At 39.5% G+C, this 16,724-nt stretch overlaps 1 protein-coding gene across 1 annotated transcript in view; it reads left to right on the top strand.

The window, feature by feature from the left end:
* LOC149474766 (uncharacterized) overlaps positions 1 to 16,724 on the top strand; it is a 1,567,000-nt gene that overhangs the window by 1,408,171 nt on the left and 142,105 nt on the right. The window contains exons 7-12 of the mRNA XM_089693250.1: positions 4,811 to 4,852; positions 6,911 to 6,949; positions 8,788 to 8,826; positions 9,192 to 9,224; positions 15,197 to 15,238; positions 15,876 to 15,923. Of these exons, the coding sequence (XP_089549376.1) occupies positions 4,811 to 4,852; positions 6,911 to 6,949; positions 8,788 to 8,826; positions 9,192 to 9,224; positions 15,197 to 15,238; positions 15,876 to 15,923 (243 nt within the window). The remainder of the gene's footprint in view (positions 1 to 4,810; positions 4,853 to 6,910; positions 6,950 to 8,787; positions 8,827 to 9,191; positions 9,225 to 15,196; positions 15,239 to 15,875; positions 15,924 to 16,724) is intronic.

Here is a 16,724-nt window from a genome sequence, read left to right as displayed (position 1 = left end):
GGGATACCACATGTATGAGACTTTTTCACAGTCTGGCCACATACAGAGGCCCAACACGTCAGGTGACCTAGGGGTATAAATTACACATTTAATTTCCTGACTACCTATTAAACTTTTGAACGCCCTGGAACACCAGGACAATAGACTTACCCACAAAATTACCCCATTTTGAGAAGCAAACACCCCAACGTATATTCTGTGAGGCATAATGATTCTTTTGAACATGTCATTTTTTTCCACGTTTTCGGAAAATGTGGAAAGAAAATGAAAACTTATGTTGTCTATTTATAAAATATTTCTCACACATAGTATGTACATACCAAAAATTACACCCCAAAATACATTGCGCTACTCCTCCTGAGTATGGGGATACCACATTGTATGAGACTTTTCCACAGCCTGGCCACATAGAGAGCCCCAACATCCAAGAAGCACCTTTAGGTGTTCTAGGGGCAAAAATTATACATCTAATTGCCTGACAACCGATCATGTTTTTGAGGCTCCTGGAGCACCAGGGAAGTGGAAACACCCACAAAATGACCCAATTTTGGAAAAAAAACACCACAATGTATTTTCTAAGAGGCATAATGAGTCTTTTGAACAGTTCATTTTTTTTCCACATGTTTTCGGAAAATGTGGAAAGAAAATGAAAATGTAGATTGTAAGCTTGAAGGAGCAGGGCCCTCGAACCCTCGTGTATCACATTGTATTGTTATTGTACTGTCACATGTACTGTCCCCCATTGTAATGTACAGCGCTGAGCGAACCGCTGGTGCTTTATAAATACTGTATAATAATAATAATATTTTTTTAACACAAAGTTCTCAATCTATAAGATATTTTAAAAAAATCAGCATAGACATACCAAGAATTACACCCCAAAATACATTCTACTACTCCTAATTATTGGGATACCACATGTGCAAGACCTTTTCAATGTCTGTACAGATTATGTGTCCAGCATTGCAACAAGTGTAACACAAAAATCAACAAACACTGTATAGAAAACAATGTAAACAAAAGATTACCTGTGGTATGAGGAGAGCATTGGTCTAGGTCAGTACAGGCAGCAGGCTGACATCCAGGCAGCAGGCTGGAACATAGTCCATAAAATGTCCTGGGTCATTACAGGGAGCAGGTAGCGATATGGTCAGCACAGCCAAAGTATTTGTCAAGGCAGCAGGCAGGAACATGGTCCATAAAATGTCCTGGGTCATTATAGGCAGCAGGCAGAAATATGGTTAGCACAGCCAATGTATTTGTCCAGGCAGCAGTCAGGAATATGGTACATAAAATGTCCTGGGTTATTACAGGCAGCAGGCACAGATATGTTCAGTACAGCGAACCTTTTGGTCCAGGCAGCAAGCAGGAACATGGCCCATAAAAGGTCCTGGGTCAGTACAGGCAGTAGGCAGAAATATGGTCAGTCAGGCCAAAGCATTGGTCCAGGCAGCAGGCAGGAACATCAGGCTTAGGGCCTTGGTCAGGTAGGACCAGGGCACAGGGGTAGAGGCTTCATCCCACCCAATCTCTTCGAAGCCTCCGGACAACCAGACCCTGTTCTGGGACTTACAAAACGCAGAGAAAGCCAAAAACTGTTTTTCTCTACTCTGAAGCCCCTCACATATGTGAGACCCCTGTGTTATTCTGAATCCTACTACTACAGTAGCAGGGCAAAATATCAATCCAAGCGGCAGGCAAAAAACATAGTCGATTAACAGGTTGAGGTCAGTCCAGGAAGAAGGCATAAACATGGTTGATCCAGACGTCAGGCAGAAGCATAGTTGATAAACAGGCCAGGGTCAGTTCAGGTGGAAAGCAAAAACATGGTGGATAAACATTGCAAACGTCAGGCAAAGGCATAGTCGATAAACAGGCCGGGGTTGGTTAAGGTAGAAGACAGTAGCATGGTTGGTTGGAGCAGCAGGCAAATGATCAGCAGAGATATTGAAATGGGGAAATGGCAGGCAGTTTGAAATATGGGCTAATATCTTAGTAACGTGTGAAAACGTTCAAAGCAGTCTCCAATGCACAGGCCTGGTTGGGAGGGACACCGGGGACAGTGAAAACTTGTGTCTTTTCTAACTCCTCTTCTGCTGCATACCCGACATTTTATTTTTTGCGTCTTCGACCTGCTTCTGTTCGTGGAATGCGCTTAGGGAAGTGGCGCTCATGAAGTCTGCTCACAGAATCGGAACAAATGCTTTCTGGGAGGGATCCTTCCTGATAGACAAGGGATGTGACAATTTCTTCTATAAATTTTTGAATTGGACCGTGTCTTCCAGTAATTTCGACCGAGGTGTCGTTGTGGATGGTGGACAGGACGTAAACGTCTCTCTTATCCTTCCACTTCAGGGCCAGCACTTCGTCATTTTTTAGGCTTGCTGATTCCCCCCTTTGTAGCCTGGTATTAACTAATAATTGTGGGAAGCCCTTTCTGTTTTTTCGGGAGGTACCGCAGGCCAGGGTTTTCTCACGGTACAGGTATCGGAAAAGGGGCAGACTGGTGTACAAATTATTCACATAAACGTGATAGCCTTTTTGAAAAAGTGGATAAGCCAGGTCCCAGACAATTTTCCCACTTGTTCCAATATAGGTTGGGCACAAAGGGGGATGGAGCTGGGAATCTTTGCCTTCATATACACGGAATGCATATAAATATCCCGTGGCTCTTTCAAAAAGCTTGTAGAGCTTTACTCCATATCTTACCCTCTTACTTGGAATATACTGCTTAATTCCAAGCCAGCCAGTGAAGTGGACAAGGGATTCGTCTACACATATATTTTTATCGGGGACAAGAATTTCAGCAAATCTTTGGAAAAAAATTTAAAAAGTGGGCACATTTTATATAGCTTGTCATAATATGGGGGGGTCTCTGGGAGGGCACTGGGTATTGTCACTGAAATGAAGGAAAAGCACGATCATCTCGTAGCGTGACCTGGGCATTATAGAAGAATAAAGTGGCATGTGGTGGATTGGGTGTGTGGACCCTTTTGGCTCATACGCTGAATCAGTACTGCTGGATGAAAGGTACACAAATGTTGACAGGTACACCAATGTTGACAGGTACACTGATGGTGTCAGGTAGACGGATGGCGACAGGTACACTGATGGCGACAGGTGCACTGATAGCGACAGGTGCACTGATAGCGACAGATACACTGATGAACACTGTGACAGGGCTGTGATCTCTGTATGCACTGTAAAAAAACGGTAACTCACTATTAGAAGATTGCTCTCCTCACACAAGATCTGTGTGTGAGGAGAGGAAGCTGGTAACAGTGAGTTACCGCTCTGTGTTTATACTTATGACAGGTTGTTATTGATCACAGCCTGTCACATGGAAAAATCTCCAGCCAACCGCTGCTTGCCAGGACTGATGATGATGATCTGTGTCCCAGAAACACAGACCAACAGCAATTGCCGCAGGGAAGCTGGTAACAGTGAGTTACCGCTATTTGTGTACACTTATGACAGGCTGTGATTGATCACAGCCTGTCACATAAAAAAAACCGCAGCCAACCCGCTCCTTGCCACGATCGATGATGATCTGTGTCCCAGGAACACAGATCAACAGCGATCGCCGTGCGGCGCGCTCCCGCGGCCGCGCATGCGTGGTAAAAGTGGGAGGACGTCATATGACGTACTCCCAGAATGAGAGAACCACCTTGCGCCCGTCATTGGAGTATATGACGGGCGGGAGGCGGTTAAATATGTTTTGTAACAGAAAGTAGAAAATATTGTATTTTAAAAATGTTTGTTTTTTTTCCATTTGTATAATAAAAAATAAAAAAACAAATACCACCAGTCCCACACCTGGGTTAAGGTTCCTGTTTGCTACAGGGAAAGCCACATGAGGTCAGAAAACAAAGGCTCAGACACCAGACATTTTCTCACAGTTGTGAACTACTCCACTCCACCTCACAGACAGATGCTGACTCCTTCCTTCACATTTTCAGGCCTCCTCTGAAGATGGGTTAACTCTTATGGGGCCAAAGTCCCTGTAATCAGAGTTGAAGGCTCTCCAAGTCTAAATGAATTACAGGTCCCAAATGAGGACTTAACAAATCCTGAGAGAACTTTGTCAGTCCTCTCCAACCAAACTACACTGGAACCCCTCAGCCTCCATGTGTGAGAACCCTGAGTAATCAAAACATCTCTTATTGTCCCCCTTAAAGGGACTAAACCCAAATAATGGGAAAACATTCCTGCCATCCAGCACCCATCCTTGGCACCCTACAACATGTAGGTGTAAGCCATCTAGTCCAGGCGATTTATTCACCTTTATTTTGTCTAAATGTTTCTAGACCATATAAATTTTGAGCCACTGGGGTTCTTTTAGGGTCATGGCAATGCTATCCCCATTATGGACTTGAGCTCCACAATTTCCTTTTTCATACACAGAGCTGAAGAAGATATTTAATAAATTTTGTCAGATTAAAAGAAACAAAAAACAGAAAGACAGACTTGTGTTCCTCTAGACTTAGCTAGAAAAGGGAGGGACTGCCAGAAATCCATTCAATAAAGGCCTGAGAAGTCCTGAACATTGACCATTCCAAGTGCTTCTATACTGTTTCAGTCTGTTATTTGGTTCTATTGCCCATTCTGCTAAAGATGGGACAGTTGTTGATCTCAAGTGGTGAGGAATCATTGCTCTTGCTGCTAAGATAAAATGACAAAGGATATCTTACTTAATTGTTTTTCTAACTTTGGACGTGAGCCATATAGGTTCAATTTTTAACCTTTTAAGCTTATTGAACGTGGGAATATATCTTGCCGAAAAGCCATTTTTACTTTTTTGTCTTTTCAGTGGATGACTCAGAGGACACAAAAGAAACAGGTCATGACCCAGGTGAGTATTTTATTGCAATAAACATTGAATCTTTTGTTGTTCTTCCCCAGCGGTACTTAGTCTAATCGGCTTACCAATGCCTCACAACAACACACGTACACAGTGACAGAAGATCCTGTTAACCTAGAGGGAACCTGCACAAATGTTTATTAATATTATTATTTTTTTTTTATTATAGTGATTGGGAAAGTAGGCAAAAGAAAATCATATACAACATAGTCAATGGCATTACTGGGGTGGGTTGGTCCATATTGTGTACTACCACTTGGAGGATGTACTGGTACAGCCCCCTGTAACGGAATGGCAGCAGTGTGCTTAGTGCTGAAACACTTTTTTTCAGCACTTTGCACTGCAACAATCCAGAGCTGTAAGGCGGAATGATCTCTACCTGATAATAGAAATATGGTCCTGGCCAACAGGCAAAGTTAGCAGCACAGGAGAATGTACTCCAGTAAATAAATCACTGAGAACCAATACTGGGATGGAGGATTTCTATTACAGCCTAAGCCTGCAATGGCCACCAATGATGGGTGAGGAAAGGCTCCTTATAAAATCTAAAGCTGACCATACATTTTTCATTTTAGGAATATTTATTTGATTTTCTAATCATTTTTGGGGATCAATCAATGTTCTTTTTCAACCACATTGAGAGAAAATACGAAGAAGTAGGAAGGAAAATTTTTCTTGAAAAAATTTCTAACAGTGAATGTGGTTTTTATTAAGAAAATTACATTCAAATCAAAATCCAATATTAAAAATAAACAAAATTTTAAAGTACTTCTGAAAAACATTCATCAAGCCATCGAATGTACTGAAAATGTTTGTATTGATATGAATGTTCATTGAAACATTTGTTCAGAAATCTACTAGTATATGGCCAGCTTAACCCTGCCACTGACCACCAATGTTGGAAAAGTTACTATTGAAGCTTGCCACATCTTCCGCTTTATCTTCAATGGTAAAAGCAAGACACTGTGGGTTGAAGGAGAAGTCAAGGATGGGGATTATATATTTCCCACACTATGAGCCATACACCATAAAGCAACACCAATTTATTGTCCATTTCCTCCTGGCGTTCAGTAAACATAATGTGGCACATTTTTGTTTATGACCCTTTCAAAGATTCCCTCTTAATTATTTTCACATGTTGGCAACTATGCAGCAGCAGACCCATGGATAAGGGGGTATCACCAGTCCTACTGTACAGGGTCCAGGCCAGAAGGGGGGCCCAGGCAGCTGGGTAAATTGGATGTGGGCAGGGGGGATAATTGGCACAGCAGAAGGGGCAATTACTGGAACTGATCCCGTGGCTCTCTCTGCAGCAGCTGAAAACTGGCTTATTCTAGTCCCCCTCCCTCTGGTTTTCAGCTGCTGCAGAGAGGGCCATACAGGTGATCGGTTCCAGTTATTGGCCTTGCCACAACCCATTACCCTCCCTGTGCACTCTATATTTCCCTCTTGTGCCCAGGCCTCCCTGTGTGCCCCCATCCCCACAGTGCTCCCAGCTTTCCTCTCCTTTCCACTGACAGCTGCAAGTACAAAATAGGATTCTTTAGGATGGAGTGTGGGAGACGGGTCTGGCAAATGTGTCACATGTACCAGCCCCTTGCTTTCCTGAATGAACATAATGAGTGATCAGTACCAATCACTCACTGTGTTCATTCATAACTGAAGCATAGTAAACTGTGCTTTTTTTTGGGCGGGGTGTATGGCTGTAAGGTTGGCTGTATGAGGCCCCATGGTTTCTAACAAGAGCCCTGTGCAGGAGATAGCATGTTTGAGCTCCTGCATGTCAAGTAGATTGATATGCCAAGTTCAGTATCATTTTATGAAGTTGCAACATACGTACAGCTGCTGGATTTTTCAGGATTATTAAAATAACTTTGTTGTTTGGGTTCTTTTTTTTTTTTAACAAAAAAAATCTGCCCTGGGTGCCAGATATCCTAGGTATGCTATTGCATATATTATAGAGATATTGTAAAGTTTGTTGAACCTTTTTGTTATTCAGAAATGGCTCATTTTTAAAATATATTTTTCACTCTTTCTGAATGTTAACAGATGACGCAAGTAAAGTAGGAGAAATCGGCCTTGAATCAGGTAATTATGAGATTGCATTAAATGAGCAAATGTTTAATGTAATTTGAATAATTTTCTTCCTCATTTTAGCTTACAGTGTAATTGACCTTTAACAGGCTTACACTACTACCCAAAACTTTCAGACTCTATAAAAAAAGAGTCTGTAGACATGTACTTTTATAACTACTCAGGATGAGTTTTGGGTTTGTATCGAACATCTAAAGTGTTTGCAGTTTCAAAAAATAGCAAATTAATGTAACACCCTGCCGTAATACTGCTTGCAGGTTGTTATATGGGCACAAAATGGCAGTATTCTACAGTGCAATTGTACAGACCATGTTGTAAAGCTTTGTGGGCAAATAAGTACAGAAGCCTGGGAACCCAGGACAGGAAGTGAGCGGTAAAATCTGGAGAACAGGGGTGAGGAGAAGGCCATGATTACAAACCTGCTCCATGTAACTGCTTACATACTATTCAGTATCAGTTGAGTCTGTATGTTATCTGGCTGCTGTCTCAAAAATAACACACTCCATTTTAAATTTCTTGAATAAATACCTGCCTGGTCTCTTGCTTTGCAACTTTGACCTACTAAATCTGTTCAATATTTCTAGGGTACACTCTAATTTATATTTCTTATAAAAATATGTCTAATCTATCCCCTTGAAACTATGGCCTAATATAGCTGCTTACATACTGGGCACCAACTGTACTGTAGTGTGCATTAAATATTTATGGCAGCTTTGCCTGTGTTAGCAAAAATGGTCTAACCAAAGCTACCTTGTGGGAGGGCAACCAGCCTATACCCTTATGTTTTTCCTGAGCAGCTATGCCTACAATGCAGTGGATCATCATCTAATCAGGAAATTTTCCATCAGGAAATGCAGCAAAGAGCTTCTTTGCCATGCATCTTCAGAGTGGGGCACTTAATGCTTCTTCTTGGATGGGGGCAGTAGATCCTCCAGGTTTTTCCCCTTGTTTTGGGGAAGGGTTAAATGTCCCTTTTGAATCCTTCTTAAAATATTTCCTCCTCCTCACTGCCAACAACACCCCTCACTCTTCCTGATAACTGCCAGCATGATTTTATCAGGAATGGTTTTCTGTGTAAAGTAATGGCGGCTGGCTGCTATGTGCCCTTGGGGAGGAGTACATGCCTTTTGCTGCCGACTTGATAATTGAGGTGGTGCTCCCACTGAGCTCTTTGGTGCATAGTCATTTCATTTCAGCATGTATGTGTTACCAAATGGCTGGTACTTTTACCTTGGCTGATACACTGCAGGCAGAAACTGCAGACCACAATTGTACTGTTGGCAGCAGATACAGTACAAAAAAAAGTCCACACTGCAGAGCTTCAGTTTTCTGCCTATTTAAGTGCTTGCTTACTGTCCTTACTCTAGTCAGTTTTTAACAAACACACACACATATTTATATGTATAGATATATATATAGGGGATTCAGATAATGTGGGGCTGGGGTTTTGAAATGTTTTTGTACACTTGCACCTTGTTTTGACATTTTATTAAACTTTTAAGACAATGCATTGTGGTACTGCAAAAATGCAGACTCAAATTTTACTATGAAACTGTTGTGCAACTGACCAACAGCACTTCGTGAGCAAGTTTATGTAGTTTAATTTGGTGGCAAAAACCTACACATGAGTTGTAGATCCCAGAAGAAACCCAACAGAAACATGAACGCCATATTTTTTTTTTTTTCTTAAACTGGAAACATGGTCACAAATAAGACTATTACCTTGACAGGAACACAACAACTTCTATTCAATGATGTGAAAAAAACTAAAGAAACAGTATCTTATAACTTATTTTGAAAACTTTAATCTTGCTGTTTACTTATGTTAACAGATATCTCAGATGACATGACAGGACTTAGCCAAGAACAAGGTGAGGATAAGATTATGCACTTTGGATAAAGTCTTTTCTCAGTGGAGTTACAGTCCTATGCATCTCTGCATGGCCAGATCCGTTAATATTGGGTTTAGATTATTTCATGTCTAGCCTTGATTCCTCCATACAAGCAAATATGAATGAATGGTGAACATATCTCAAACACCCATGTACACTAACCCATGGTGTAAAAAAGTTATACTCTAGGTGCTATAAATGTTTGTAAATGATTGTTTAAAGTAATTAAAGAACTCAGAGAGAGCACACTTTTATTTATTGTGATTTTTAGAATTATGAAAATATTTTTAACATGTATCTCTTGCTTTTAATTGACACAATGTTTCTGTTTCTGTATTTAACAGGAGAAAATATTAAAGACACTGTCTTAGAATCAGGTGAGATTGCTTTAAGTTTGCCAAATTTTCAAACAGGGACTTTGAAGGTCAACCTTTTGTTGATTTAACAGATATAAATATGTGAAACGTGGTTGTTTCTCATTTCAAGGCAGAAATTACATTACTTTAAAATTTTCATTATAACACTGCACATAACCAAAACCATATAACATATGATGCATAGCCAATTTAGAATGTATTAGTAGAGCCTATATATGTGTCATCAGCAACTCCTGCCTGTGCAATCTACTTTCTAGACTAGTGGTTCACAATCTTCGTGAGACCAGGACTGAGTAAATTCTTCCAAAACATTTCATGCTCCAACAGTAAAAATTAAAAAGGTAATACTCATACAATAAAAATATGGAAATGCTGGAAATTTTAAAGTTCTCCCCAGAAGAAGGGGAAATCTTCAAATGAGAACACTTCTTACAGGGACAACTGACCAAGGCGCTAAGAGGGGACTTTCTCCTACTGGGAGATTTACACAAATTTCATGTTACATTGCTGGGAAGGGCATGATGGAAATTTTTCTATCAACCTGATACAATATAGAAGAATATCAAAAGGTTTAAATAACAAGGAGATCTGGAGGCATTGCTATGAATGGAATAAAAAATCTTTAATAAAGTCATTTAAAAACATCTTAATTGTAAAACACTACTATACCAAGACCTCAGCTAAAAATAAATACAGTTATAGACAAAGGTTTGACTGAAATTGTCACCCTGGCAATATTCAGATGTGTCCAAAGGCTAGTTTTTAGCTGACCAGACACCTACATTGTACAATAAAATTACAGAAATATGACTGGGACAAAAGGTCTGTGTGATCACAAGGATGTTCATGGTCAACATAAAAAAGCAGAGCGCATGAGCATGAAGAACTTTCATGAATATACCCCAAAAGAGAGATCATGGCCATGCCCTCTAAGGAAGACTGTGGACAAAGTATTTCTAGTTATGAGTCTCTTCAGCTTCTGCCCTCTTTTCCCATCTGCATAGTGATTTCTGTGAAGCAATGCCTTCGTGGACACAACTACAGCCTGCCCCTTGTTTTGTGAGTGATATCTATCCCATAATTTTGTTTGTCTGGATTGACTTATGCCATCAATTGTGGACATTGTATATTGTGACTAAAACAACACTCAATATATATTTATATATTTGGGCGGATTTGTTCAATTGTACAATTTGTACAATTAAAATATTTTGAAATAATTTTTAATAAAAATGAAATTTTTATTCAATGGATAGTAATACTTCTTTGCCCCCAGATCTTCTTCTGATTATGCATTACCTTTTGCTAAAGAAATAACCTAGCAGGGGTCTTAACCCTTCTCTACTCTATACAAAATCAAAATAGAGTTTTGCTTTTAGATACATTTTAAACAGATATCAGAACTTTTAGCTCTATCTAAATATATTATGGAAAGCACAGCAAAATAAAATGTTGGCACAATTACAGGGTACTGATAAAAAATGCGCCCAAGTCAATTGATGCCAGATGAACAGTATATATTCTAAGTCTGTGAAAACAAGGGATTCCAGAGTCTGAAAGCTCAGTTTTCACCTGTTTGAATAGATATACATCCCTAAACAGCAGGTTCATAGCAGAGAGGAAACTTACCAAGGTGCATATTTTATTCATGATCCACAAACCACCTACACATGCTTATATTTACAGTGGAAGGCAATACATTCCCAGTATTACACAGCTTACTGTGCTCCAGGTGTTCTCTTACCTTGGTCTCTGTACAATGCTATATACGAAGACAAGGAGAATAGAGCAACTAAACACATTGACGTCACCAGACTGACATTCTTGCACTTCATCTAACATAGCAGCCTTACAGACTGGCTCTGCTGTCTATATGAGAATGCTGGTGTAGTCTTAGGGGCACAATTTTGATTCCTAAGTGTATGTGTCTCCAAATACTAATCCTGCTGCCCTTTCTTTTGGTCACATGACTTGTCCCTTCTTCTTTACTGGCTAAGCATTAAACAAATTTGGAGTCCTAAGTAAACAAAAATTACTGCCAGGTGCCTGTATTATATCTGGTTGTCTTATCCTACCATACTATGGTTCTTTTTTCCTGCTCACTGTCTCAAGAGATTAGCCGGGCCTGGAGTGTCAGATCAGAGAACCATCCTGTTGTGTCTTCTGTCCCAGCCACTCACTGCATTTAGTCTAATTTGATTTCAAGCATAGCGCTATAGCAGCAGTGATTGTTGGGACAGACTGGAAGCTGTAGACTGACAGGGGGGAAGTTGTGGCCCAGTGGTTGAGAATCTGGATCATAAAAAAAAAGACTCAGAAATATATGATTATAATGTCAAACTGTGTCAAATTTTTTCAAATGTGTTTTATTGCTTTTCCAAATCTCTTACAGTCACACTAATTAAGCATATATTCTAGGGCAGTAAATATTCAATCCATAGACTAATTCAACTCAGCAACTATTACTACAGTGATTTGCATCTTCCACAAAGATCACTTAGGTTTGAGATGTTTACATTGGTCCTAGCTGGACCAATGTAACTATACAAAAATCATACCAGTTCAGCTTTAGTAATGCTATATGAGAGCACTGACTGTGAAAATTTTAAATAATGCAGAATAATATTTAAAATAATCAGTATGGCAGTATCAATTACTAAAAAAAACTCCATAGGTCTATTATATTAATTTGTTAAATAATTCACTAAACTATGGGGTCTATTTAAAAAACATTTGTTGTACGAATATCAGAAGCATTCTTGCAAATTGAACAAAACCTCCCTTATTTTTTCTAAGATACCTGTATCATCAGCTCCATCGCGTGGCCAAAATGGACAAAATGCTGTATAGTTTTCTGAAATACTTCAAAAAGAAAACTATACCAAATTTGGACCACTTCTGACATTTGTGCAACTATTGTTTTATAAATAGAACCCTATATGAATCACTTCATCTCTTGGCTTGAAGAGTTGAGTATTGCTTACTGCTGTTTTTCTTTTTTATTTCACATTCATTGAGGGGCACAGGATTGAGACAATTAGGTTATACTGATGCAGTACTGACCAGCCAGGTACAGGCAAGTACAAATGTTAATAAAATTCCTCAACTGTCAGGGCCTGTGTCACAGGTGATACTGAATGTGGACCTCTAGGTTCCATAACAAAGTAAAGGACAGGTTTGTCTCTAGGCACAAAGATCCTCTGGCAGGAGTAGTGGATGCTGTTATGATTCCTTAGGATTAGTACAGCCTGATCTATCTATCTATCTATCTATCTATCTATCTATCTATCTATCATATTCAAAAGGACTGCTTTGTGGTCTTTGACTTTAATTTTATGGCAATTGAAGCCCAGGTCTTGAGGGATAGGAACTTTTCTGAAATGTTGATTCCTAGGGTGCTAAAAGCTAGGACGTTTATTTCCCCCAAGGTGTATCCATGCACATAGGAGGCATGCTTCACTTTGTGCAAGTAAAGAAGTTTTGATCCAAGGAATTACAGTGTGTCACACATCTTAGCTGGATCAGCAACAGGGCCGGTCTGACAAATCATGGGGCCCCCGGGCAATAGGGGATAATGGGGCCCCTATGCCCTCACCCACACTCAAACAAGCTTATGAAAGGTACTAGTGGCATCTCATGGGGACCCCTACTCACCCTGGGTCCTTGGGCAGTGCCCGAGTGCACGAATGGTCAGTCCGCCCATAAAGCAAGTGTCCATTTGTAGTGCTTGTGATCATGTTCCAGAGACTGCTATGCTAGCTTCCCATTCTCCAGTTAAGATGTTTGTACAGGCTGTATCTCATGTGCCCCCAGCCCCATATGATTCCCCTCACCCATCTTACTCATGAAGCTACTCTCCTTGTTTTCATGGCTTCTGCTAGATGTGTGTCTGTGCTGGTGGCTTTGTGCTGTAAAGAACCAATGCTGGTCTTACACAGGGATAAGGTGGTGTTGAGGCCCAAAGCATCCTTCCTTCCTAAGGGGATTTTGCACTTTTGCCCCTACTTTCCATCCCTCTGTCCAGCTCCAGTAATTTCCCATCACTGTCTGGAAGTAGTTCATGCTCTGCATGCTTACTTTGAAGCCAATGTTTCCATTTGAAAGACTAACTCTCTCTTTGTCATCCTTGATTGTCCCTGTAATGGGGAACTAGTTTCTTATTTCAGCATTTCTTGGTGGCTCAAGCAGATCATTATTCAAGCCTAATGTCTTAATCCATATCCGGGTGAATTATACCTTGCTTTCTTTTTCAGGGTAAATTGGGGCTTCATTTGGTAGTAAATGTTAATGGATATTGCCTTATTTTTTAAAAAAATTATCAAAGAACAACTGGCCCAAATAGATAACAAAATGTAGCTGTATATTTTATTTCTATATCTGTATATTTCTTGCAATGACCATAACCCACCTCCAAAAAACCCCTAAAATAAATTCTCCTACTCCTGATGTTTACAGCTATACCATACAGTATATGTGTCTTTTGTTTTGTTGTTTGTACCAATAGTAGGGCCAAGAAACAATAGTTATGACATACTGACACTGACAATAAAAGTTTTTTTCTTTTTATTAATCTTACCTAAAATATATTAACCCATCCCTCAAGTAGTTTGCTTTTGGACATCTTAGTTGTCCCGGAATCCTGTGTCCCTCAAAAAAAAATGGATTTTTGTACTCACTGAGGTTCATTGAGGGACACAGACCCCACTACTTTGTGTTCGTGTCCTTGTTCTCAGACTGCTTGGTTACAAAACCACCAAAGTCTGCTGGGAGTAGGAGGGGTTATACTAGGCTGTTCTTTTTTGGCCAGTGTCTAAATCCTTCTGTAGGCAGCAGTATAAACCCAATTATCTTTGAATCCCGTGCCCCTCCATAAACTCCTAGAACATTTTATGTTAAGTCAAAAAATCTTAACAAAAGCTTTTTAAATCAAAAAAGATGAAATAATTATTATGGTTTTCATAAGCATTTTTCAAGACTGGTTGCATTGTCCGTGTGTGAATGTATATGCAATCCCAAAGCCATAATGTATGTCAGAAGTGTGTCCTCTGACTCTCAGGCTGGCTTCACATCTATATATCTAATTGACATGCACTGCCATTTCCATGACATTTTTTGGTCAATGCCTTTCAATACACCACAGGACTGTGAACCAGCAACATTACAAGTAATGGCAAGTGCGTTTGCATGCATTACCATGTGTTAAAACCAGAGGTGTGAATGAGCTCATAAGTGAACCTGTGTTTTTTTTCCCAAGAAGGGCAAAGCAACAAGTTCACTTTCATTTCATCCCTCACAGCTACACATACTTACTGTCCCTTTAGCTATTGCCATAAGTGACAGTGCAGTGTGCCTGAGAAACCAGTTGGCAAGCACCCGCAGTGTCACATACCCATCATGCCTAGAATTAGAGGATATTTTCACTCCTAGCGGCCAAACAAGGCAAATGAAGCACAAAGTGAGTTTGTATTTGCTGTTGGTTGTAGACCCTTAAAGTGAGCTTGTTGCTTTGCCCATGCAGGACAAACCACAGGTTCACTTTAAGAAAGATTTTGTCTATTTGTATGTTTTGTTTATTACACAAACAGGGTATAAAGTTTATAGACACAGTGTGAAAATGATGTCCCCACTCCCTAACACCAAGGGGTTTATTTACTAAAGCTGGAGAGTCCAAAATCAGACTCACTTCTGCATAGAAACCAATCAGCTTCCAGGTTTCATTGCCAAAGCTTCATTGAACAAGCTGAGGTTAGAAGCTGATTGGTTTCTACGCAGAAGGGAGTCTGATTTTGGACTCTCCAGCTTTAGTAAATAAACCGTCAAGAGGAGACAGGTTTTAATGGAAAAGCAGTGTATCCGCTATATCTCTGTTAGGTGATCACTGTCAATCATTGGTGACTTTACTTCACAGATTGCAGTATTAATTAGTTGCTGCTTGTTATTAAAAGTCAGTGCTTACTCTTTATGTGTTTTAGCAGAGGACTCAGAGGACACAGAGAAACCTCATCAGCATTCAGGTAACAAACTTAATATTAGTTCTTTTATTTTCTGTTGTATACATTCTACCCTGATATATATTTATATTGTATAAAATATAATTTGCTATATACCCAGCTTATCCCAAACCAGTTGCAGCCAGTTTTTTATTTTCAGTTTTTGGATAGAATTAAAAAGGGATAGAACCCTTTTTTTAGGATTTTAGTACAGCCTGTGTCCACATTGAAGAGATTTATGTTCACTTCCTGTCCTGGTGAGAATAAATAAATGTTCCCATTGGGGTCACACATAGCTACAAAAACCTTACAGAGGTTCTTATAGGTTGTATTGCTAAAAACCACTTTAACTGGAGTTTGTTTATATCATAGCATGATCAGATAATAAAGTCAACATTTTCTTTGCATCTATTAGCAAGTGACTATAATTGGCCAAGGCCAATATTTGCAAGAGGGTCAAAAAATTAAATCTTAATAATTAACAACATCTTTGTGTCATTGTATGTTTCTGGCTGTTTTTTTTTTTTTTTTGCTTACTGCAATTATTGGGTCTGACTAGGCAAAGGCAAGAGCTGTTAACCATAAAACAGTTGAAAATGTTATTCAATAGGCTTGAATATGTTCCCTTTATTTTACGGATCATATTTCCCTTTTATTCTAGTGGAAGGCTCAGATGAAGGTTCTATGAAAAGCGATGGTGGAGATCAAGGTGTGTAACATGAAGGGCATGTGTGCTATTTGTTGCCTTGAGATCTAGGAATGCTGAGGAGCTAATGACTTGGCTTCATGGTCACATAATACTATAATGTAGTTACTGTAAGTGTGGATTAAAGGAAATAATACAGGCATACTGGCGGGATTATTTAGAGGCATTATTACCTGCTAGGATAATCATACACCTGTAGAGAAACAAGTATCTATTCTAAATGGATCAGTCAACTCACATACTGCATGTATATCTTTTAAAAGTTAAAAGTAGCAAATGTGCATCTGAAATGTCTAATTTGGAATGGCGTGTTTTATTTAGGTGTGAGTCCCATTAAATATGTAGCATTCATGGTGTTTTATAATAAAGTACAAACAATTTTAGGACGCCTTTGAAAAGATACGGTCACAGTATAACATCATGGCTGCAAATATTCACACAGCTTGCACTATGGTGCCAAATGGAAGTCATAGATCTGAAGGATGTTTGCACACAGATAATAAGTTAACATGGCCATCTATACTGCAACAGAAATATTACCATGGTAGTATGTGGCTCCTCAACGATGCCTGTATATATAAAACAGGAGACAGCGCTTTAAAGGTATATATATATATATATATATATATATAACATAGTAAACTATAGAGTTCATTCCAAAAAGGATGTCCAAATTAGTGTGCAAAACACCTCGGAAGTCCCCAGAAGAAGACATAGATGATATCAGTTAGCATCTACCACCAGTAAGAACCACACAAAGCCTCTAACCAACAGGTGTTGACCCTCCTAATAAAGAATGTTCAA

The sequence above is a fragment of the Staurois parvus genome, unplaced genomic scaffold, assembly GCF_062004578.1.
Source record: "Staurois parvus isolate SC_StPar_1 unplaced genomic scaffold, SC_StPar_1.0 ptg000001l, whole genome shotgun sequence".
In the NCBI taxonomy this organism is placed as follows: domain Eukaryota; kingdom Metazoa; phylum Chordata; class Amphibia; order Anura; family Ranidae; genus Staurois; species Staurois parvus.
Note: the sequence above shows the minus strand (reverse complement) of the source record. Positions and strands in the feature narration are given on the sequence as shown.